The 24,286-nt window shown below is 48.3% G+C and overlaps 8 protein-coding genes across 8 annotated transcripts; 6 read left to right on the top strand and 2 right to left on the bottom strand.

Annotated features, from left to right (window-relative positions):
* Positions 1-278: 278 nt before the first annotated feature.
* On the bottom strand, positions 279-2,234 carry FSST1_006003 (TrmH family RNA methyltransferase; the record flags this gene model as incomplete). The annotated part of the gene is made up of 1 exon (XM_083232330.1): positions 279-2,234. One exon carries the CDS (start codon positions 2,232-2,234, stop codon positions 279-281), a length of 1,956 nt encoding a protein of 651 aa, XP_083089433.1.
* A 592-nt stretch (positions 2,235-2,826) lies between these two features.
* On the top strand, positions 2,827-8,152 carry FSST1_006002 (uncharacterized protein; the record flags this gene model as incomplete). Its single annotated transcript, XM_083232329.1, has 5 exons — positions 2,827-3,276; positions 3,599-5,641; positions 5,696-7,309; positions 7,362-7,497; positions 7,599-8,152. 5 exons carry the CDS (start codon positions 2,827-2,829, stop codon positions 8,150-8,152), a joined length of 4,797 nt encoding a protein of 1,598 aa, XP_083089432.1.
* A 925-nt stretch (positions 8,153-9,077) lies between these two features.
* On the top strand, positions 9,078-10,237 carry FSST1_006001 (uncharacterized protein; the record flags this gene model as incomplete). The annotated part of the gene is made up of 2 exons (XM_083232328.1): positions 9,078-9,563; positions 9,710-10,237. The coding sequence occupies 2 exons, from the start codon at positions 9,078-9,080 to the stop codon at positions 10,235-10,237; spliced, it is 1,014 nt and encodes a 337-aa protein (XP_083089431.1).
* Positions 10,238-11,238: 1,001 nt separating this feature from the next.
* On the top strand, positions 11,239-12,820 carry FSST1_006000 (uncharacterized protein; the record flags this gene model as incomplete). Its single annotated transcript, XM_083232327.1, has 3 exons — positions 11,239-11,403; positions 11,454-11,663; positions 11,723-12,820. 3 exons carry the CDS (start codon positions 11,239-11,241, stop codon positions 12,818-12,820), a joined length of 1,473 nt encoding a protein of 490 aa, XP_083089430.1.
* A 570-nt stretch (positions 12,821-13,390) lies between these two features.
* On the top strand, positions 13,391-13,972 carry FSST1_005999 (uncharacterized protein; the record flags this gene model as incomplete). Its single annotated transcript, XM_083232326.1, has 1 exon — positions 13,391-13,972. The coding sequence occupies one exon, from the start codon at positions 13,391-13,393 to the stop codon at positions 13,970-13,972; it is 582 nt and encodes a 193-aa protein (XP_083089429.1).
* A 693-nt stretch (positions 13,973-14,665) lies between these two features.
* FSST1_005998 (SUR7/PalI family-domain-containing protein) lies at positions 14,666-15,554 on the bottom strand (the record flags this gene model as incomplete). The annotated part of the gene is made up of 2 exons (XM_083232325.1): positions 14,666-15,236; positions 15,289-15,554. The coding sequence occupies 2 exons, from the start codon at positions 15,552-15,554 to the stop codon at positions 14,666-14,668; spliced, it is 837 nt and encodes a 278-aa protein (XP_083089428.1).
* Positions 15,555-17,774: 2,220 nt separating this feature from the next.
* Positions 17,775-19,109, top strand: FSST1_005997 (PLC-like phosphodiesterase; the record flags this gene model as incomplete). Its single annotated transcript, XM_083232324.1, has 1 exon — positions 17,775-19,109. The coding sequence occupies one exon, from the start codon at positions 17,775-17,777 to the stop codon at positions 19,107-19,109; it is 1,335 nt and encodes a 444-aa protein (XP_083089427.1).
* Positions 19,110-21,309: 2,200 nt separating this feature from the next.
* On the top strand, positions 21,310-23,952 carry FSST1_005996 (DUF3433 domain-containing protein; the record flags this gene model as incomplete). The annotated part of the gene is made up of 1 exon (XM_083232323.1): positions 21,310-23,952. The coding sequence occupies one exon, from the start codon at positions 21,310-21,312 to the stop codon at positions 23,950-23,952; it is 2,643 nt and encodes an 880-aa protein (XP_083089426.1).
* Between the last annotated feature and the right edge of the window lie 334 nt (positions 23,953-24,286).

Below are 24,286 nucleotides of genomic sequence, written 5' to 3'. Positions count from 1 at the left end.
CTGGGTGGGATGGCGTGCAACGTCATGCAGGGTCTTTCTTACATGGAGGCTAATGTACCAACGTTAGAACGCCCAAGCTCCACAACCTCGGAAATTGGTATCAAAGAATGAACTGAAATAAGGAAGTTTTTATTTTTGTTTCATTTATTTCCAACCCTTTTTAAAATAGTAATCGTACATATTTTACATGATTCATCTTCTACCCAAAGCGCCGGCCAAATGCATCGTGGTATACATAGGTTGTTACAATAGAATGTGCCCCATGACTGTGAAGCTTCTTAAAACATCGCTTCGTTAGACTCCTCAACCTTCTTCTCCTTTCCTTCGGAATCTGCCTCTTTTTCCTCAGTGGTAATTTCGGTCTCTACCACTTTTCCCTCAGTGGCAACTTCGATCTCTTCTGTTTTCTTCTCAGTTTGCTCTGAGATAGCAACGGACTCAATCTGGGCTTGTTCAATGGGCATCTCGGTCTCTGCAGCAACGCTTATGCCCCCTACTTCAGTAGACTCGACAGTATGAGTTTCAGTCTTTTGCTCGATTGGCTCACGCTTGACCTCAACTACTGGTTCTTTGACAAAAGCATGACACAAGAGCCCAGCTGCGACACTAACGTTCAAACTGTCGACACAGCTTCCCTGAATAAAGCGAGGAACCGACAGTTCGTAGTCAGAAGCGACCTTGACAGGCTTTGATAGACCATGACCCTCATTACCAAGAACCAGCAAGCAAGGGTGCTCGTTAAGTGGACTACTGGATTCAATGGAATCCAAAGAGATGAACTTGCCACCATGTCTTCGAACCAACTTTCGGTCAGGCGGTGCCACTGCGGCATAAGTCTTCCAACCGGCTTTGCTAGATTCTTCGACGAATTTCACGGGGTCGTCAACCGTAAATAATGAAATTTCCTCTACTGCACCGACAGCAGATTTGAGAACCACTGGGGTGAGTGTAGATGAACCTCGGTTGGTGATGCAGACGGCGTCTACACCAAGATAACTAGCAGTGCGGATGATGCCTCCCAAGTTACCCGGGTCCATGATCTCATTCAGTAAAAGGACGAATGGCTTAGGTGTTACGTCGTTGGACCGTCGGATGAACGTGTCTGTACCGTTGACTGCCGCCTCCTCTCTAGTTTGATAGTCTAGGTCGACATGGAACCCAAGACGTCCAGTGCTCTCCTCTAACTTGCCGAGCGACTTGACAGGCAACTGAGGTAGAGGGGAAGCTTCAAGAACGAAGCCGTTATGAGGTCGTCCCATACTCATCTTATCCATGATTCTTTGCTCGTGAGTGGGTACGATGGTGATAGGCACTCCATGCTTCTCTGCCATTCGGGTCATAATTGTGTTGTCCTTGTTATCCGCCCTGTTTTCGCCACCATAGATGTAAAGGTTGTATAGTTTCCGTCGGTTCTGCTCCAAGGCTGCTTTGACAACTGATCGACCATAAAGAAACTGAGAGGCGGCGGTCGTGTATTTGATAGTCATGGCCATCATTCCATTTCTCTGTGCACGCTCAACAGCATATACATCGCTAGGATCTTCGCCCTGACTATTCCATCGATCGTTCCGAGCATTGTCCCGACGAGGGGCGCTGCGGTCCGAGCTATCGAACCTTTGGGGCGGGTTGTCAGACCGTCGGTCAGGTCGTCTATCTGAACGGTCAAACTGACGATCTGGACGATCAGATTGACGATTTGAACGGTCAAACTGACGATCGGAATGATTGGATTGACGGTCTGAACGTTCGAATTGACGGCCTGGACGATCAAACTGCTGCTGTGATCGCTCAGGTCGTTGTTCGTTTCGTGAGGTTTCGTCCCGGGCCCCAAAATCGAGGGCACGATCTCTCCCAGCTTGCCTGAAAGACCGTGGCTGAACGGGTTGTTTCACTTTCAGACTATCGGCCACCTCTTTGAGGTCGCCATACTTCATTCGATGCACCAAACTTTGATTCCCAAATTCGTTTTCAGGATCCGCAAATCGCTTCCTCCTCGTTCGACGGGCGGTACCATCTGCTTCTCTCTCCTCCTGCTCCCTCTCTTTCTCTTTTGCCTTTCTCATTTTCTTCCTCATATTTTGGTTTGTGCGCCAGTCTCTGCCTGACTTTTGACCACCATCATCAACGGCTCTTGCCTTGAATTTGTCTGCAAAGGGATCTGGCTGAAGAGACCGCGGTGAACGCCTGGGCAATGGAGAGATGGATACATCAGAGTCTGATCTACCAAATTCCATACGTATACCCCGGTGAATGGCTGAGAGTCCTTTCCCACGAACAAAGATGGGAGCAAAACTTTTTTGAGCAATATGAAGCCTTGCCAATGGCTGAGAAAGAGCAGAAACTCTTAATTGAGTAGGATATATCATTGCATAACGTGGTTACAGTTTGATAGAGAAGTAGGAAGATACTCCATTTCGATTCAAGACTTCAATAGATTGCCCCACCAAATCTTTTTTTCTGCCGAGTACATCACAAGGGTTCAGCGGGCGGTGAGACTCGATGTTCCATTTTTAGCGCATATCATGGTGGGCTTGTGCTTAATGGGCTGTAACTTAACGCGTGTGAATGCGACAGTCGCGTTTCCCGCAAAGCGAACCTCACACCTTGTAGGCTCGACAACAAAACTCCCGCTATGGCGCTCTGGTCGCATCAACTAACCGCTTATTTTATTCTTCACTAAAAATTGTAATAATTTGTATCTCTAGTTTTCGTCGGTGGTATTTTACAGCATACCCGAGAGTGTAATAAACCCCGCCAACTCCATCGACGACGATATCTACGCTGCCTTTTACGAATATATATACGACTGAATCGGGTACCGGCATGATGGAGATTGAGAGCATGGACCACGATCCCTTCGAAGGCCTCGTGGACCAGGACGAAAACGCTATTGAGCGATCGTTGGAGTTATTACGAGCAGACCTTCTCGAATCAGAACAACAACCTCCTGTCGACACAGCCATGGACCAGGAAGTGGAACACACGTCACCGAATCAAGGCAACCATGCAGGAGAGGAGGATCAACCAGACGAAAAAGAGGACGACATACTTCGGATCGAAGGAGATATAGTGGATGAGGTCAAACCCAAGCCCAAGCACAAACCTCCTGTATCAACAAGCTATCGAGTCCAGGTTGTGGTTCCAGAGATCCCCTTGGACGAGCGCGCCCAATACTCGTTTGTGCACAGCGATATTGTTGAATCCGTCTTGAGCGAAGTTCACGATAAGAAAACTGTCGACTACCAGGTCGAGTTCACAGATGGAAGAAAAGAGCTGGTAGGTGGATACTCTTTTATTCTTAGAGCAGTTTTATTTGCTCATGGGCGGCTCTCACGAGCCTCTATTGTCATTTTACCTAATAGTCACTTGTTGCTATTGTCTTGCAGTGTCAGGTTTCGGTGCGGAGGATTGAATACCGCAGCTATTGTCCACAGCCTGCCTTATTCACTGCAGAGCTCGCAAATATATACTCCTCTATTTAACAGCCCCGCACCGCTTCTTTTTATATCAAGGCATTCTCCTGCACAGATAGCCATTTCTTTTGACTCCTTGCACACGCACTTGATATTAGCTACAGACCACTGACCCCCCTTCAAAGAAATCTTTCACACAACTTGTCACTCTCGAAAACGGAAGAGCTGCCCTGGCCCGGTTTAACCAAGGCCTAGGGCCGCTAGAACTCGAGAACATGGCCAGCACACGGAAGCGAAAGTATGAGGACGAAGACGACTGGGATTCTGAACACGAGTCTATCATCTCAGATCACATGGATATCGATGATGAAGAAGACGAAGAACCCGTTCAAACAAAGCGCATGCGCAGCTCACGCCTTCGCTCGAGGGAGGCCACAAAACAGCTCTCTCGCAGTCCTTCTAGAATGACCGACGATGAGCTCGATGATCTTCAACCAGAGCCGTCACGCCCCACTAGATCCCTAAGAGTTCGTCAGCCCAGACAGTCGACTAACACGTCTTTTAAGAACGGATTTGGCAGTCAAGATCAGGATGAGCTACATGGAGATGTTCCCCCATCGGAGGAAGAAGATGATGATTTCATGCCAATTGTCGTCTCTGACATTAATCCGAAAAAGGGGCGACCTAACAAGGCACGTCAACGGATGAAACGCCTACAAACAATGAGTATGCGACAGAAGGCTCTATCGCAGAGACCCTCACGCCACAAGTCTGATGACTCTGACATTGAATTCGAAGCTCCTCGACGTTCTTCGAGAGCGACGCGAAATACTTTGAACATGCAAGACGACGCTTTGATGGACGAGGATTCGTTCTATGTTGCCGATGACAGAACTCCTGGCGCCCCAAAAATCATTTCCGTAAGAGAAATATTTCAGCCGCTGCCCACCGAATCAGAATTCGCTACGATGCACATGGACACTTGCCATACGTGCGGTGGCTCACGCCAACGGGGCCAAATAATCTACTGTCAAGGCTGCACACTGTCCTACCACAAGTCCTGCATCGGCTACCGCAGTGGTCGTGAACACATGGTGACAAAGGTTGGCGAGGATAGCTTTGTCTTGCAATGCAGATTTTGCATTGGCGTCCCCGGTAAAAAGGACGACAAGGCTCCCAAGCATGACATGTGCCAGACATGTAAAGCTCCTGGTGGCAGCTGTGCTTCCTTTTCCGAGAAGAAGACATCCCGGCAGGAAGAGAAGCTTCGCGAGGAGAATGGTGGCGTTGACCCAGTCACTCCTGTCTCTCCAAAGCTTATCAACAATGCTGGCAACGTCCTTTTTCGATGTGTTGCATGCCGCAGAGGATGGCACGTTGAGCATCTCCCTGGCGCTAGAAGCGGTACCATTGGGACAGATCTCAAGTCTGAGCGCCTCAAAGATCATTCGGTTGACTGGCATTGTAAAGAATGCGCTACTACTCGCCACAAGATACACCGGCTTGTCGCATGGCGACCCACACAAAAGGATCTTGCGAAACAGGTTCCTCGACCTACGTGTGCTGAGGTTCGAGAGGACGACAAGGAGTACTTGATCAAATGGGATAGCCGATCGTATGCCCACTGTGTTTGGAAGCCTGGTGCTTGGGTATATGGCGTGGCAGCTTCTACGATGCGTATATCATTCGGCAAGAGAGACGCTACCGAGGATCTTCTGAAGCTAGACGAAGAAGATGCCATCCCAGATGAGTTTCTTATGGCCGACATTATATTCAACGTCAAAACGGACCCATCTGTGCCAAAATCAACACGAGAACAAGAGATGAACAACCTGGCACACGTCACAAAGATATTTGTCAAGTTCCAGGGTCTAGGTTACGATGATGTTGTGTGGGACTCACCACCAACAGAAGACGACGGCGAGATATATGCTTCTTTTGCTGAAGCATACTACGAATACGTCGAGGGCAAGTATTTCAAGAGTGAAAGTCAGGCCAAGATCAAAGAACGAGTCAAGACTTACAAGGCTGCATCGTTCGAAGAGATTAATACCCAACCTGCTGGTCTGACTCGGGGTAAGCTCATGGGCTATCAGATTGAAGGAGTCAATTGGCTGCTCGGTAATTACCACTCAGGGCGCAGCGTTGTCCTCGCCGACGAAATGGGACTTGGAAAGACGGTCCAAGTGGTAGGTCTTGTGACTTCACTTGTCCAAGACAGCCCAAAGGTAAACCACAGCTATCTGGAGGCCATGGTGATTAATATACTGACATGACGATAGTGCTGGCCTTTCCTAGTCGTCGTCCCTAACGCCACATGCCCTAACTGGCGCCGAGAGTTCAAGCAATGGGTACCAGAGCTACGAGTTGTTGCCTATCATGGTGGACGAGAACCACAGGCATTGGCCTACAAGTATGAGCTATTTCCAAACGGGTCCACAGACATGAAGGCTCATGTTGTCATCATGTCATACGATTCGGCTCAAGACCCCGCAACCAAAAACCTATTTAAGTCTATAAACTGGGCAGGTCTTGTGGTTGATGAAGGCCAACGCCTGAAGAACGACGAAAATCTACTATATGGTGCTTTGCGCTCCATGCGCATCCCCTTCAGACTCCTTCTCACTGGCACACCATTGCAGAACAACAAGCGAGAGCTGTTCAACTTGCTACAGTTTATCGATGACAAGCAGAATGCTGCGGAGCTTGATGAGGAGTATGAAGTACTCGACAAGGAGACGCTTCCCAAACTACACAGTAAGATTCGACCTTATTTTCTGCGCCGAACCAAAGCTGGCGTGCTAAAGTTCTTGCCACCCATGACTCAAATCATCTTACCAGTCACAATGACTGTGATCCAGGAGAAGCTCTCCAAGAGCATCATGGCCAAGAACCCAGAGCTGATCAAGGCCATGTTCTCCAACAGCAAGATGAACAAAAAAGAGCGTGGGTCTCTCAACAATATCTTGATGCAATTGAGAAAGTGTCTTTGTCATCCTTTCATGTACTCCGAGGCTATTGAGGAGCGTCATCATGATCCCACAGTGCTCCAACGCAACCTCGTGGAGGCGTCAGCCAAGCTCCTTCTCTTACAAGTCATGCTTCCGAAGCTTCAGGAAAGAGGCCATCGTGTTTTGATCTTCAGCCAGTTCCTACAGCAGCTGGACATTATTGAGGATTTCCTCAGCGGCCTGGGCTATGATTACCGCCGTCTTGATGGTAGTATTAGCAGTCTGGAGAAGCAACGACGAATCGATGCCTTTAATGCCCCTGAGTCGCCCATCTTTGCATTCCTGCTATCTACAAGAGCCGGTGGCGTCGGTATTAACCTTGCTACTGCAGACACAGTCATCATCCTTGATCCTGACTTCAACCCGCACCAAGATATTCAGGCCTTGTCCCGTGCGCATCGTATCGGACAGAAGAAAAAGGTTCTTTGCTTTCAGTTCATGACAACAGATTCAGTGGAGGAAAGAATCATGCAGATTGGTAAGAAGAAGATGGCTTTGGATCATGCTCTGATCGAGAGCATGGACGACGATGATCTGGCTGGCGATGATCTCGAGTCAATCCTGAAACACGGCGCTCAAGCGCTCTTCAATGATGATTACGAGAAGAAGTCTATTCATTATGACTCTGCTGCTGTTGATGCACTTTTAGATCGAACAGACGAACCCGAAACCAAGGCCGATGACGGGACCTCGTTTTCGTATGCCAAGATATGGTCCAACGATAAATCTGGCTTTGAGGCTGGTCTTGCTACAGAAGAGATGGCCGAACCAGAGGCCATCAACTCAAGCGTATGGGATCGTATTCTGGCTCAACGAGAGGCAGAGGCACAGCGGCAGGCCGAAGCAAATCGGGAGGTCCTCGGTCGCGGTGGTAGACGTCGTCAAGTAAGTCGTCGAAAAGCAGCCTGTTTGATATCATTAACTAACACTGGGATAGGCTATCAACTATAAGACCGAAGCCGTAAACAACCCCGTGCCTGGTGACCCCGAAGCGGACTCTGCAGATTCGTCCGACGACTTTGCCGGTGGTGACTCTGGGGACGAATCTGAGGACGATCCATCAGTGCCAAAAGGTAAACGCCAGAAGAGTTCTTCTGTTCAGCAGGCAACTCCGTCTACAACACCAGTCAAGAACTCAACCTCGAAAGACAGAATTAACAAAAATGCAACACAGGCGCCGAAGCGGACGCTATCCTCGAACTCCAAAACCCCAAAGCCCGCGGCAAAAAGGGGCAGCAACTCTACAGCCAACAAGTCGAAAACGGCAGCCAGCCCAGTCAAAAACCGACAGTCAAACAACAACAGCAAAAGCACTGGCAAACGTGGGAAAACGGCGGTGCCCAAAACACCAACCAGCAAGGCCACGGCCAAAAAAACCACATTGCCATCCCCACGCCAAACCCCTACCAAAAAGCAGGTGGCCAAATGATCCCCGGAGGCTCGATCGATTTGACGAGATACATAATGGGTAACCACGTCTATCAGGGCAACAATGCACCTCCTGTACCACAGCAACGCGTGCTTGTCACGCAAAGCCATCCTCCCCCTCCTAACCATCAAATAATCAACTTTAGAAGTGACGGCCTTAAGTCAGAGGCCGAAGTCAGGCTAGCGCTTGACTTTGTTCATCATTCGAATTCTGATATGGGCACTAAAGAAACTCAAAAGGCCCTTCTACTGAACCGACTAAGGTCATTAACCCCAGAGAAGGCACCACAGCATACATAATTATGATTTTGGAGATAGAGAAACCCGGACTGCCCTGCGCAAGCAGCCGACGGATGAAAACCGGACAAATCCTTTGCTTTTATGAAATTTGATCTCCGATCATCTGCATGCCAGAAGGCAACATGCACATGGATGAAACCCGTGGTAGTGGAGGTAGATCACGAGCAGCTCAACTCCCTGTCAGAGGATAGGGAGCGCAAATGACAATCATCATACCACAACACAGGTTATTTGCTAGATACTTTGAAATAAAACATACGCAAATAAAATGAGCCCAAAGTCTGATTTCGTGATTCAGGTAGGTAAAATGCCTGAATGTGTAGGTGGCGTAAGGAAACAAACACCTGCTGCAAGTAACCGCAGATAGTTTGCATGTGCCTTCCAAAAAGCAAGCCTCAAAGCAAAAACAAACCCAAGAGCGTGATAATGCCCGTGATTCCAAGTACAGAACATAGTCATTGATCAGATGGCCCAGAATTACTTTCTTGCGTACAGCCACTTCTGACCTTTCCAGTAGATACCTTCCGATATCAGCACTCGAGTAGGTTCCGGAGTGCTCACCGAATGTTTAAGAAGCACATGCTGTCCTTCGTTTGTTGTTTGCCAACGCACGTCTCGAAGCTATGTCCCGCCTTCCGTTACCCGTGTCCAAGCTACTATCCGCATGACGGATTTGAAACGGACCCAGGGGGCAGTAATTCTTATACTCATTATATCCTGCATTTCTTTGTTCATTTTGACGCCATTACTCTTGACTTGGAAGCCCGACAGCATGAGGCAGTATCAAGTCCAAAGACAGACCTCTTCACCAGTACATTGGGAAAGAAGCAACCTTGTTCCTCATTACCCTTCAAAGGCTCTAAGTGTTCGTCGCCGGACTCATTCTCCTACCAAGCAACTTAATAGTCCAACATCCTTTGACGCTATGAATCGCCCAAATCAGACTCAGTTTCCACCTACGTCCTCCAACAACCATCCGCAGGGTCTCATCACGAGCGGGCATCCGGTTCAAGTAGGTTATGGTGATTGGCAACAGAATCGCCTTTATCAGCCTCCGGCGCCACGAAACATAACATCAGGCAACTGGCGAGGCTCTCAGCCGCCTGTCGAGGTGATGAATCTCCATCGTTCCGGAAACAACACCTACCCCATCATGGCATATCCAGCTCATCCTCCGGCACTCAACAATGACGGTGGTCCAGTTAGCATCTCCGACTGCCTCAATGGCTTTGCCTATTGCTTGAAGCGACCTAACGGTCGATACACCAGACTCATCCCAGCAGATATGCTTCCGAGTCTCAACGAGCTCCCGGCAACTCAGTCTAGTGCTCAAGGCATGGTCCTTCTGCCAGACCTGAACATGAAGCCACCTCAAGGGGTATTTGGAATGAACCAACCTGTAACTGTCAAGGTACGTAAGTCAAGCACAATCAACACAGACCAAGAAAGCTGAGTGTGCAGGCTCGAGCATCTGATGTCCAGGTAATCAGACATTTCTTGTTCCATATCACTCCTAGCTGTTGTTTATGCTCCGTAAGTGCTAACTTGGCTGCCTAGAATAGAATCGATCGTATCGTCGCGACCTTGCCTACACAGCAGCGGAAAACCAAGATCTACTGCGACAAATGGGTTCACGAGGGAACATGCGCTTTTACACAGCAAGGGTGCAAGTACAAGCACGAGATGCCGTTTGACACGCCTACCCAGCAGTCTCTCGGACTCTTCCACGGGTTTCCCAAGTGGTGGAGAGATCATCAGGAAGAGCTGCAGAAGCAGCACAAGAAGAACTCGTCGACTCCGCGCAACCAAGCCGTCCCACAAGCGGATTGGCGTGGTGGCAGTAACGAGGATACCGCGAAAACCGCCATGGTTCAAGCTCCTATTGGCGCGGAGAGGCTCCAGCCACCTCTCAATGCCAGTCATTTCCCTCAAACCCGTGAGGATATGGCCATTGTTGTTGCAAAGCGCCCGCGAACCGGGTCGGAGACAGACTGGGCCGTCAGTCCTTCGACAGTCCAAGGTTGGCCTGGATCGTCGCGTCAGTCCTCTGCTGGCTCATTTGACCAGGGTTATAGTCGTCAGTGACTTGATGTTCGCATTATAGGAGAGGGGCATCACAATTAGCTGACTTGGTCAAGTCATGAGACAAGCATAACAAATCGTTGCAGTCTGTTCAGTACATCTGACCATCTTGTCCTATAGCTAGTCAAAGGGCTTGTCTACTGTCTTTCATATGGCATAAACTAGATATCATTCCCTTTTTTTGTTTTGGGTAGGCCCTATTAGATACGAAACCCCCATCGATGGACTATGCAACTCATTGGTCGAGGTTTAGAGTGTTTGGAGGTTACTTGCTTTGTCACGCTTTCAAATTAAGCAGCGAAAAGTCACTCTTTAGGTCTGGGGTTATATGAGCTTTAATTAGTAGCGAATTGACCACAGGATTTCACAGGCAAGACATTTGTGTAACTCGAAATGGCTGCATGCTTTGTTATTGAGATGGGCTCGGATAATGCTGTACGTTGCTACGTGTGGTCAGTTGTCGTTTTGTATGATAAAAACTAAAAGTTTGGGGAAACCAAGCTTAAATAAAGTGTGAGTATGATGGTTTGAAAGAGAAATGTTTGTTCTTTTTATGATTGTCAGGAGGTTTGGTCGTACCTAGGAGGTAGACTACTAATGATAGATGGAGGCTTGATTCTCACGTGAAAATGTACTTTAGTATTGTCTGGTATTCTTATCGATAGGTAAGCCAAGTGTCTTCGGCTAATTCACGGCTCTTTCCCCAAACGTCACCACCCCACCAACACGGAAGCTATGCTCATGAGTGTTGCCTTGAGGTTGACGAGTAACAACAAAGCTCACCTTTCTAAGCTTTAATTTTTGTATCTCAAAGTTTGAAAAGAGAAGAAGAACTCCGATCGGCGGCTCTTATTATCTCATAGATCATGAGCTGGACATATCCACTGTAAATTCATCATCACTATCAGCCTTTACCTCCATATCGCATCACCTCACCTCACTCACTCTCAACGTCCGCAATCGCCAGCCAAAGAATAAACTTGAAGATCCACGGTTATTCCAGAATGGACTCTGTAGTGGCAGTTTTGGCTGCCTTCTCACCAACTGAGGCTGCGACAGATTCTGTGAGAAAGTACGACTCGGTCATTAAGGATCACATCGAGGCTGTCAAGTCACTATTATCGAACCAGCGCCAGCCCATCAATGAGAATACAAGCCAAATTCTACAGGTATATTTCATGCTTCAGTAACTATTATATGGTCTAATTAACTCCTTCAGGGCATCGATCCGTCAATCGACTCCATCGCATTTCTAGCCATCCTCCATTCCGCACTCTCAAGCCCAACTCCGCCACCAGGCATCGACCGACGCACGCTTCTTGACGAGACCTTGCGATTCCTTCTCAACTTCAACCCCCTTCAGGTTCGATATGTTGGAGTAGTATTCCGAAAGCTTCTCGAACATGTCGCCGAAGGAAAGCTATTTACAGTATGTGCCCTGTATCTACCTGATTTTGTAACATGGCACATAGCTAACTTGCTGGGCAGCCGGCAGTTTCTATTGAAGCTGTAGCTAGTGCATTATTGCGACTCGATCCCACTGGAAGTATGTTCACATCTACCCACTTGGCGTTGGTGAAGGCCGCCTACCAGACCGCCTGGATCGAGCCTGCGTTAAAGGTTCTGGGTTGCGGCGCCACCTTCTTCCCTGGCATTGCCGGCCAAAAAGACTCGAAGCTGCTTTGCGATAGCAGCCTGCATCCTGCCGCTTTCATCTCGGTCGAAACGGGTCTCACCGAGTCGGTGAAAAACTCTCATGTCTTGGAGTACTACCATCTGAGCGCGCTTTGCTACATGTCGCAACGAGATTGGACGAAAGCCCATCGAGCCCTCGAGAACGTGATCACGTACCCTTCCAAGGATAAGGGGGTTGCTAAGATCATGGACGAAGCGTACAAGCGATGGTTACTAGTAGGTCTGCTCAAAGATGGAAAGGAGCCAAACTTGCCATCATATACTTCCGCTCAGGCCAAGAATACCTACTCCACGCTGGGAACACCATACAAGAATATTGCCACGCAGTTTGCAACTACAGACGCAGGTCAGCTCAAGGCTGATGCTGATGCGAATAGTCATGTTTGGGAGGAGGACGGCACCTCGTCTCTGATTGCAGAGGTCATTGCAGCGTACCAAAAGTGGCAAATCATCAACCTTCGAGACATCTACAAGCGAGTATCCATCCCACAATTGCGCCAGTCCACCGTCTCTGCAGAGACAGGCGAGGTTCTCCCAACAGATGACACAGCGATACACATAGTACGAGAAATGATTGATTCTGGTTTGTTAAAGGGCGATCTAGAGTCGTCTGACGACGGGAACGAGCTCTTTCTACATTTCCATGACGATAGCGAGACGATGACAGAGGCGGAGTTTGCTCAGGAGATTGCCCAGCGTTACCACAACATTGAGAGCCTAGGAAAACAATACCAGGCAGCCAATGAACGACTAACCAGCAGCAAGGAATACGTTAAGCACGTTGTCAAGGAGCAGAAGCGGGCCGACAAGGACCCTGGTGACCCAGGAGTTGGCTTCGATTCCCAGATAGAAGAAGAAGACCTCATGACAGGCATCATGGCACATGGCTAGAAAACCCAATTGCCATTCCGTTCCAAGCCTTACACTCCACGTTATATGTGAGAAGTTTACTATAGGCATCAGTGGAGGAATAGTATCCGCTTATAAGCAGATTCACTGTAGTTGCACTGCAGTACATGACCTCCCATCGTGAAAGGGATCTTGGTGCTACTTCACATATGAATAATGAAAACAAAGTTACGTCGTGTTGCTGTAGAAGCGTCAGCTTTAATCAAAAACTTGATTCAGCTCAAATGGAGCCCCTGAGGTGAAACTTTGATATGTGAAAATTGACACATGCACGCTGAAGTTGAGTGCGCACATTGGTTGAAGCTCATAGGGTTATTAGCCGTGATGATACTTATACTTCTGGGTGAAACTCAGTACTGAGTATCACCGCCTCAAGAACCATATATAAGAGAGTGATGCCACAGTGGAACAGTCCCTGCCCCATTTCTCTCAACACGATTATTATCTGTACTTCATCTCAATTCTACACCATCACCCCCTCCTCGAACTTATCAAACCAGACTCGCACAACACATAGCATCTAGCCATCTCAACAGCATCGCGCCCAATAAAATGGTAGCGATACATGCGCCGAAGGCTTTGGCCTTGATGGCCATCACCCTTCCTTTTGTCATCCAAGCAGTACCAGCCATCCCCATCGGCAAGAGCAGGGAAGTCGAGTCGGAAACCCGCATCCTCGCCACAGACTATCTCCTCGAGCCTTCTATCCCCGGAACAGATGGTATCAACCAGATCATTGATGTCATGAAGAAAGACAAGGAGGAGAGGCGTTCGGTTTCTCGAGAGGAAATCACAGCTTCCAACCTCAACTACTTCCCATGGGGCCGAGTCGACCTCAACAGCGAAGAATATCACCTTCCGGACGATGACGACGAGTCGGAGGACAGCGAAACCAAGTCTGGAGATAAAGCCAAGCGCGGTATTGACGACGGTGTTATGGTGGATGAAACAGCGTCCAATGGCGCATACGAAACTGTCCACCACAAGATTTTAGACACGAACGAGACGACTGTTGCCAACGAGCCTCGATATAACAGGATGGAACAGTACTCTCAACGTCCTGCACTTCTCCACGAGGACAAGACACACAAAGATGTACCTCAAACAGAGAAGGCCGAGACGAAACAAGATTAGGCACAACGGGGAGACGGAGTATCAAGGGGGAGGTCGGACGTGGATACTGGTATGTTTACTACAGAGACAGGACGAAAAAAGATAGGACACAAGAGATGGAATACCGAAGTCAATCGACTATAACCTTGACAAACAATGGTTCCTGTTGAAAGAGCACATGATTTCTTGAGTTGGTTCTCATACTAGCTTACAGTATCAATATGTAACAATGCAATGACGACAGTTGCCATGGGCATCTCTTTCACATCCATGACAGTTGACATGATATGCATATTAACATCACAGGCAAGTGGTTAGATAGATTAGGTACACTCTTCCCCTGGCTACGTAGAGGTATGCTGTTGGCGCCAGACATGTCTTCAAATTGGTTTGTAGAAATTTTGCGGCAATGGAATGACATTTCGGATCTCTATTTGTATCTTCTATAGAACAATTAAGTTTCATGCCCAATAATCAAATCGCTCTTCCAAACTCCGGTATTGGCAGAACTACCAGCCTCTAGATAGGACTGGCACTTCCACCGACAATGCTCCTTTATCCAGATCTTATTTTTGGTTTAACTTGAACTTTTAATTTGGGCCAGTTACCGCGCCAGTTAGTCTTGACATATGATAAGACTTAAAGCCAATCCTGCAAGCCCCCTTACGAGGTCCAATCTTATATCACCGTAGAATCACACAAGATTTTGGGAATCTACGACGAAGACGTGTGGCTCTTTCTATGGCGGACGAATGCTGGCAAGGACACCCTGTTGCTCTTGGTTTCGGACATGGATTGCTGTGATGAACTCTGCGCTTGACGGTCTGGCTTGCAGCAACAGCCCATGGCAGCATGCAAGAGGAAAGCCAAATCAGTAAAAATGGCAGCGATCCACATAAACGCAAACATCTTGACACCAATGTTTGCCCTGATGTTAAGTTGATCTTGCGCAGTAAGGGCGACTTTTGCTGCGATGCTGATGACTGTTGCAATGACCGCAGCAAGAGTAACGAGGACCGCTGTGATTGCCGAGAGGAGCGAAAGTAGCAGACTCCACCAACGAGTGCGAATAACAAGCAAGCTCAGGGGAATGAGGACAAAGTTGACGACAATGCCGGCCATGAAGCAACCATACATGATCCTGGAACCAATCTTGAGGAGGTTAAGGACGGTGACAGCCTCTGCAGGGAGAGCGATCTGAGCTCCCGCAAGCAGTTCGCTGACGAGGATCTCGACGGGGTTGAACCAGTACCACTGCTTAGGGTCGGAGCAGTATGTAACACCTCTGGAATATTCAATTAGCGACAATACGCGGTATATGGAACAGAGGAACGTACTCATCATTGTAGCCCTCGCAGAAATTCCATAGTCCAACTTGGTAGAAATCGTGAAGACCTAGACTTCGGGCGACGGAGTTGAGGAGTCTCGAATTCTCGACCGATATGGGAATGACTTGCGACACATCGAGCTGGAAGAAGTATATGTCGTTCAGGGTTGAGTTGATGTGTGTGTTTCCGATAATGACAAGAATGAGGAAAGGAATCGTAAGGAAGTAGAAGACACTGGCAGCGATGGCCGTGTTACGGCGGTGGACGTTGACCATGATTAAAGCTGAGAGTATATATCGAACGGCGGATCAGAGGCGATTTGAGTCGGTTATGTTGTCCGTCGACGGGTTAATGAGGCGGACGAGGAGCCACCTGGGGGCTCGTTCGTTTTTTGGTGATGGCTTCAACTTTGCGCGTCGTTTATTGGAGACCGAATACGAAAGGAAGAAAATTAATGAAACAAACAGATAGAGTCAAACAAAGAAGAAGAGTGTGAACAAAAATTACTGTAGATGATAGGATTGAGGAGTCGTCAATACAATCAATCAATACAGACAAAGAGAAACAAATACAGAGGCGAAACCAAAAAGTTTCAGTATCTCAAGACAAGACTGGAGTGAAGTGAACCAAGAAAACGAGTGACAAAGTACATATGAGAAGTGTTATTGCGTTGCGTGTTCTGGGTGGGCCAGCCTAAAAGATCAACGACGCCAACAACACAAATCGTCATGATAAAGGGAACATCCCAATTCCAAGGATCGAGCTTTCCTTTTCCAAGCCACCCAGCAGAGACGCGAGGCAGGCACAAGCGAAAAGGGAAAGGGTCGTGGGTCCTTGCCGAAGCCGCTGAGCATGATGGGACTAATCCAAAAGAAGATTGCATTAGTGGGGTCCCATGTACCAGACCCCTGGAGAAGCTAGAAGGATACCTGGGCTTCAGCGGTAAAAGGGTAAGGCTTATGCTTGCTTGTGGGTAGTGGTTAAGGGGGCATCTGATGAGCTGAACGAATGGATTTTCTAGGTTCCCTCCGCTCAGCTGTTAACGCTGGCGAGAATAGCGAACCGCCCGTATTCTGATACTGTTGTTGGGCCATCGAGCAAGGTATCTAGGTCTACTACAGTTTTTAAAAAATACCTGTAAGAAAACTCAAGACATGCGCGGCTAAGAAAGTGGCTAGCAGAGTCAAGATATCTCAACCAAAATATTCAATGCCTCCGCCACGCCAAATCATGTACTATCAAAAACTATTGGCGCTTGACTCTTGGCTTCTTGTCGTGTCGTATTCCAAGTTTATATTCAATTCCTGATTCGTCCAATCAATACAGGCCCAGAGTCCCGAGCTTCAGGTAGCTACAGAGCAAAGGGCTAAGATAAAAAAAAAATGGATGCCGATAGTACCGGAATGGGTCTTGGCTGCAGCCCAATATATGATGACGCGTTTCAACACCACAAAGCAAAGAGACATGAGAACATCAACAAGCGCTTGCTGTCTCTACATATTTGCAGTTCCTGAGTAAGTTGTTGGTCGTTACAATTACCGATTCTAGACTTTATTAGCGCTGTCCGGAATAATCAATTAATGACTTTTTTTTTTGTATCTATTTGCGGCTCAACACCACAACAGCCAATTGTTTCGGCCAATTCTTGCCGTTATTACCGCTTTGACAAAGCCTATTCCTTAGCAACAGCCATTAACGATAGCCACATGTCATTATGTCATGGCGGGTGAGGCCGCATCATCAAATGCAGAGCTAACAAGCAAGCCAATTTTTTTTTTTACTATAGGTAGTTTCTTTTTTATTCCTCGTTGGTTTTTGAGCATTGTCCAGAATCAAAGCTAAGCGGTAGATCTCTATCCCCCTTTTATTCCATCTTCTTGATCCCTTGTATCGGTCTGTCTCCTCACTTCTTTTATTTTCATTGCCGTAATCTCGTCTGGGGCTATCAAACTCTTGACTAAAAAGCCAAGCCAGGCTGTGCATGAGGAAGGTTTTCCTTGCTTGTCTCACGACTCATTTTATCCCACCGTTCCATTCATCATACGTCTCTACTACGGTGACTTTGACATTGCCGTCCTTTACTTTACCCACTTCCATCTTGTCGATCTGTCGATAGCTACAAAAGGTGGCTCCTCAACATTGGCCTGGTGTTTCTGCAGCAGGGATCACAAGCAAGGCGACCATCCACCGCAGATCACACTAGATCTTGTATTGCGTTTCACCCATACTCGATTTTAGCTTGCCTTCTAGTTAGTTTTTCTCCGTCTTTGATCTGACCTGGCCTGGTCTTCTTCTGGATTTGTACATTCGCTTTGGTCCTGTACCATACCAAACGAGGGCCTGCTTCACGAGGTGGAACCCAATCGGTGCGCGGACCTAAGCTGTGAAAGCTTGTTCATACTAAGCGACTCGACTCCTATCGCTTTGTCGACCCAATACTTTATTTTACCAGAAACTTCGCCTTTCACCAACTTGCACGGGATCACATACCCGTCATGAAGTTCTACACATCAGTCTTTGCCGCTCTGGCACTGACGCCTGGTCGCGTAGCAGCCCAGACAGTCGAAATATCGGCCACTTCAGAGCTCACTTTCTTTGAAGGTACAAGGACGCAGAGAGTAACCCGCCAAACCGGTCCTCCCACAGGCGCCTATTCCTCCTACGCTTCCAAGATCACACTATCGATCTCTAGCGATACCGAGTCGGACGAGTTTACAAGCACTCTCACGGGTCTCTTCCCTACCGACTACACAGACAGCACCACCATCACAACCAACCTCACTGAGACTGCTACCGCTACGGGGACGACAAACGGCACTTCGACCACCACCACCAAGGCGAAGCCCACAAACACTCAGCCCTGTAACGACTATGTCGAGCTGTGCAAGCGCAAGTACAGCAACATTACTATGGTTGGCTGCCACAACTCCCCCTTCGTGAGACCTGGTAACTCGGGCTCCAACCAGGAGCTCGAGGTTGAGACACAGCTTAACGACGGTGTTCGTTTCCTCCAGGCTCAGATCCAATTCCCCGCCAACTCATCTGTTCCACACTTCTGTCATTCAACCTGCGATCTCCTCGACGCTGGTCCCATCACCGACTGGCTCACCAGGGTACGAAAATGGGTCGACAGCCATCCATATGACGTTGTCACCATTCTTCTTGGAAACGGAAACTACTCCCACCCTGACCTTTACGTCCCTTACATCCAGGAGAGCGGTATTCTTAAGTACGTTTACCAAGCTCCATACCTCCCCATGTCCCTGGAAGACTGGCCTACTCTGGAAAGCATGATCGTTCGCGGCAAGCGAGTCATTATGTTTATCGACTACGTGTCAGACCAGAAGAAGTACCCATGGCTTCTGGACGAGTTCACCCAGATGTGGGAGACTCCTTTTGACCCTCTGGACCGCGATTTTCCCTGCAGTGTGCAGCGACCTCCGGACCTGAGCGAAAAGTCGGCCAAAAACCGCCTGTACCTCATGAATCACAACCTCAACGCCGAATTCAATGTGTTTGGTGCTGAGATCTTGGTCCCAGCTGTTGCGCTGCTCAACGAGACTAATAATGACACGGGTTACGGCAGCTTGGGTCTTGCGGCCAACAACTGCCGCTCTGATTGGGGACGGGCTCCCAACATTCTCAACGTGGACTACTATAACTACGGCGGCTTTCCGGGCTCTGTTTTTGAAGTAGCCGCGCAGATGAACAACGTTACGTACGATCGCAAGTGCTGTGGCTTGGTAGCAAGCTTGGCTCCCCAAACGTATCAGGCTGCATCCATGACAGCTCTTTTCACTGTCTTGATGTCAGCATACCTCCTGTTTTAGACATGTGCCCCTTCAGTACGCGGCAGCAATTGCTACTTGCATGGTTCACAAACAAAACGAGCGAATTGATTTTTTAAATTTCAGGCATAGACTGGAGGGTTCAATACAATTCAATGCATTAGATGGATAGATTGAGCATTTAGCATAGAAATGTTCACTCTGGCAATTGAACACGGTGTTGTTGTTTATGGGTTGAATTATGTGTTAGTTTTGCATATAGATATATAATGTTTGGCAATGCTGTCTTTCCTGTAAATTTCCTGTTTTGTGTGCGACTGTGACTTCACTCAACAGGAGGGATTGCTAGCACAGCAAGTTACTCCATGTGGCTGTATCGGAATCAAGGTTTACCTGAGCTTGTAGCGATATCACACGTAAAATCAGGTCTTGTGTTCAGTAATCTGTTCGTGCATTCACCAAACTCGGGTTACGAATGATGTTCGACCTGGAAGATTGGGGGCTATCATGCGTTGAATCCTGCATATCATGATGCAGGAATCTGCAGGGTAAGGCAGCGTACCAGGGAACACAACAATAATTCACAAACACAATCATAGGGATGGTTGAAGACATAGGGACGAGCTCAGAATTGGACAAATTGGTGTGTAACCCAATTTACTACTAATGTCATGAAATTCTTATGGAGAGCCAAACATGTCGCGTTGCTCACTGAAACTGTTTCCGTAGAGGTATTGACGGCAACGTTTCGCACTACATTACACAACTTTGATCTGTCACTGTTTGCTTGATCGACAGGGCATGCAATCAAACATCTAATTGGTCTGTTTGGTACCTGTATCCGTAAGCTGTATGTATCTAAATTCGGTAACACCAACAAGTGTAAGCTTTATTTGTAAACCACCCACAGCCACCAGTACTATATGCATGCACTTTGAATCCTGCCATTTTCAGCTCATGGCAGGGAAAAGACAGAACAAATCCATGACAGGCCTCAACCGGATGTGAGTGTGGTTACGTGCCGTTACAGTTTACCACAGTAGTGGGAGTGTTTGGTTCCCATGGGGTACGATGTTGTAGGGTTGCACTGCAGCAATAACCCATCTCTGCAGGATTCACTGCACATGACCGTGAGAGGCACCGTGCCCCTTCGCCTGTTCCCGTCTTCAACAAGGGACAAAATAGAAAAGCCAAAAACTAACAAGTGTTTGAGTTTTGTTGAAAAGGACAGACGTCTTGTGGAGTTCTCCGGTGGCTAAGAATAAGGCGTTCCTCTAGACTCAGTCCCAACATGCGAGGCTTGAAGCTGAAGCCCCAGCTGTCCTTACATGTCTCTCGTATACAGTGTCCATACCAAATAGTTGACCAGACTATTTGGGGAGAGTGAGTCAAGGAGGCCGCCTGTGAAGGCTGATTGGATGTGTGTCCTGGAACCTTGGCTCTCGCATGCAAACCAGAGCGTAGCTGCAGCTGGATCAAAGAAAGACATCCATCGTCGCAATGGTATCTCAAAGAAGATAGCCGCTAGACGTTTGAGGCGCTTAAGTGGGAGTTTAATACTCTTTGTATGACAGACCATTTGCTACCAGATTGCATGAAAGTGTGAATCCTGTATTGAGAGGCGTGAAGACGGCAGTTGAATAAAGTCTAAGTCTAAACTTGCAATGCACGGCATGGGGAAGACCCCAGTTTCCTAGGAACAGACCAGGCCTCCAGCCCTATGAAGATGCTAGTCTAGGCATTTGGCCCCTCTGAGGCTTGGAGCTGGAGCCTAGCGAGCGTTAGCTCATGTTTACCTTCCATGGTAGGTTGTTATCGGAAGCATTCGCTGGTTCATGGCTGAACGGCTGAAGCTTTCTTTCCAACCCATTTCACTCAAGGGTCATTTGGCTTCTTCCATTCCTTCTCTCTTCTCTTCATCTTGTCTGTCTGCCTTGCGTCTCTTTTTATCATTCGCTTGCATCGATATATCGCTCTTTTATTCTCGCTCGATAACCGAAATCCTTTTCAAATCCTTCGATCGACCATCCCTAGAACTCGCCTCGGCCCGCCTTCAGCGTATCTAATTCGGTGCCCCAGGCGCCCACTACCCGTTGCTACTACCGAACACTTACCTACCCTTCTATGAGCAATCCACCTCGGCAAAGTTGAAACGGTTATCTTACGCTGGCCCAGAGCTCAATCTTAGTACCCTGAATAATATCATACAACTGCTTGACAATGTCAAGAGTTGCGCAACAACATGGCATATCGAGATGACCGGGCTGAAGAGCCCTTCCACCCTTATGAGCCATATCATCCCTCTGGCTCTGCCGCTGTATCGCAAAGACCCGCGACGAGCCAGGTGCCTTTGAGCCATCGCGTCTCTGCAATGTCACTTTATCCCGACGACAATCCATACGATCCTACGGTACACCCTCCCCTCCACGGTCGCGAATCCATGGTCTCGCTCGCCTCTCATGCTGGTTACCAAAGTCCGCCCCAACCCGAAAATGATGGGCACTCATATTCTCCTGGTTCTGGATGGTCTACGTCGTTTGGCTACAACGGCGCTGGAGGATCTTACGCGCCTGTATCAGCAGCTGGGCCACCACCTTCACGGCTCCCATCTAGGGGTAAGCGCATGTCTGCCTATGGTTCATCACTTGGACGAACAATTCCCGAGGAAGGCGACAATGAAGAAGCATACGACCTATCATTGCTCGGAGGCGTAGCCTCAATGGGTTACTCCAGTCGCTACAACCGGATAAAAGAGGACGAGGACGAGGACGACGATGTTTCTCCTGGTTTCGATGTTAGTGCTGCGCTAGGACCGATGACCTCGCACGATGAGGATTTTATCAAGAAGCTACAGGAAAAGGAGGCCAATGGGATGTTAACCGGAGGATTGGGTCAAGGCTTCCACGCGGATGTTAAGATGAGGGACGACGAGCTTCTGTCAGCAAACCCCGTAACTGTCCAGCGCAGTCTTTCGCGATCCCTCTCCCGGCGCAACCAGCCCTCACGTATGGGCCGAGCCGAGACAATTCGACAGAGGGGCCAGGATGAAGCTAACCGGAAAGGAGAAGTGATTGAAGTAATATTGGAAGAGAATCCAGGCGCAGACTTGAGCAGTATCGAAGGACTCAGCACCGTCGCATCCAATGATTTCCGCCGATCAACTTTTCCAGTCAAGGAGGGCAAGACAGAGGTGTTTTACCCTCAACCGAACTGGAAACCGCCTACAATGCGATGGCCGTACTTGACGCTGTTGATCATCATATCTGTTGTTCTGGCTGTTGTACAGGAATACTTGTTCCAAAGATTTCACAAGGAGCCTATTATCTCATTCAAAGAGCCCAAGGACATAGACGCGTTTGTTTACTTTGCAGTCAAGTTTCTGCCAACGGTTGTTGCGGTCACCTTTGGTGTTTTCTGGCAGTTTACCGATTTCGAAGTCCGTCGCTTGGAGGCCTTCTACCAACTATCCAAGCAACAGGGCGCATTGGCCTCAAAATCTATCAACGCCGACTATGTTACAAGCTTCAGCTTCTGGCGGCCTTTCCGCGCAATCAAGCTGGGCCACTATGCGGTGGCTTTGTCTTCGTTTGCATCGATTATGGCTGTCTCGCTCGTGCCTACGTGTGCAGCTGCGTCTATTTTACTGACACCGACTCGCAAGGAGCGTATGGAAAAGCCCGACGGCGTGAAGGAAATCTTTGTGGCAGCGATGTGGTCCCGACTTTTGACTGTGGTCCTATCGTTTTGCGCGCTCATGGGCTGTGGTCTCCTCTACGTGCTGCAAACACGACGATCTGGTCTGCTTGCTGATGTGAGAGGTATCGCTGGCCTTGCAAGCATGGCCGTTGTAAGCCATGTTTTGATGGATTTCAAAGATATGGATACGGCTAAACATAAGGATATTCACCAGAAGCTGAAGCGTCGGCGGTATATGCTGAGAAACTCTTCTCTCGCACCCTACGAGGGCACAAGTGCGAAAGTCGAAACAGATAAAGAGCAGGATGACGCAGCTCATCTCTCAGAGCACCCACATCCCCTGATGCTGCGACCGATGGGATGTATCCCTTTTATAATCGGGTTGATTCTTTTCGCAGCCTTGATTCCGATCCTCCTCTTTACGTCCGCCCGAGTTATTACAGACAAGGCTGCTTGGGTTGTCACGGCGTTAGCTGTTATTCTCAAGCTGTGTTGGGGAGCCATGGAGACATCGGTGCGCATGATGGAGCCTTACTATATCCTTTCCAAGCGACATGCGCATTCGAAGACTCTTACCCTTGATTACACAGCGTTGCCTTTCGCTTATATGCCTTCACGGGCGCTTTTGAACGGACACTTTGTGGTGTTTTTGGTAGGATTCGGGTCTGTCATGGCCGAGTTCCTTACGATTCTCGTGACCAGTCTTGCCACAGTAGACGGACAAGACTTTATCGTGGGATATGGTCTGCATCTTGACAAGGGATGGAAAGACAAGGACGATGAAGACAAGAAGATGTTTAATTCTGGACAAGAGACGGTGCGCTCGTTTTACATTACCCTTGGCTCCACGCTGTTCATATTGTTATACATGTTTGTCGTTGCAAACATGGTTTTCTTTCGACGACGTCACCCTTTTCTGCCGCGACAGCCCAACACGATTGCGTCGATTTTGGCCTTTATTCACCAGAGCAAGATGTTGTATAATTTCGTGGGCACCTCCAAGCTCAGCAACACGGATATGGCGAAGAAGTTGGATGATGGAAAGACATACGGATTGGGTTGGTTTACAGGAAGAGATGGACAAACACATTGTGGAGTGGATCAAGAGGAGTTGACGAGTTCATACAAGCACGGCGTTGATTACACGACGATGAACAATCCGTGGAACGCGCAATGGGACGTGCTGTAGTCCAGACGTTGCGCAATGCATCGGTCGGCACTTGTATGGTTTTTTAATGATTATGGGTAACAGATCTGCGCATGACGATCTATAGGCAGATTTTGACATCAGACAGCATTCAGATGGGTTTAGGATTGGCGTTCAGTAAATTAGATGTCTGGCATTGACAGGGAAATTTTATGCTTTAGTTTTGATGCTTCTGGAATTTCTTTGCAGTTATAGAGATACGATTCTGAAACGTGAGGGAGTCGGCCTCTTGTGAGGTATGCGACGAGCGAAACGTGAAATGAGACTCGGAAGATGATGAACCGGAATGGTAACGATTTCAAACAGTTCGCTTGCT

The sequence above is a fragment of the Fusarium sambucinum genome, chromosome I, assembly GCF_050947815.1.
Source record: "Fusarium sambucinum isolate potato_lamoka chromosome I, whole genome shotgun sequence".
Taxonomy (NCBI): domain Eukaryota; kingdom Fungi; phylum Ascomycota; class Sordariomycetes; order Hypocreales; family Nectriaceae; genus Fusarium; species Fusarium sambucinum.
Note: the sequence above shows the minus strand (reverse complement) of the source record. Positions and strands in the feature narration are given on the sequence as shown.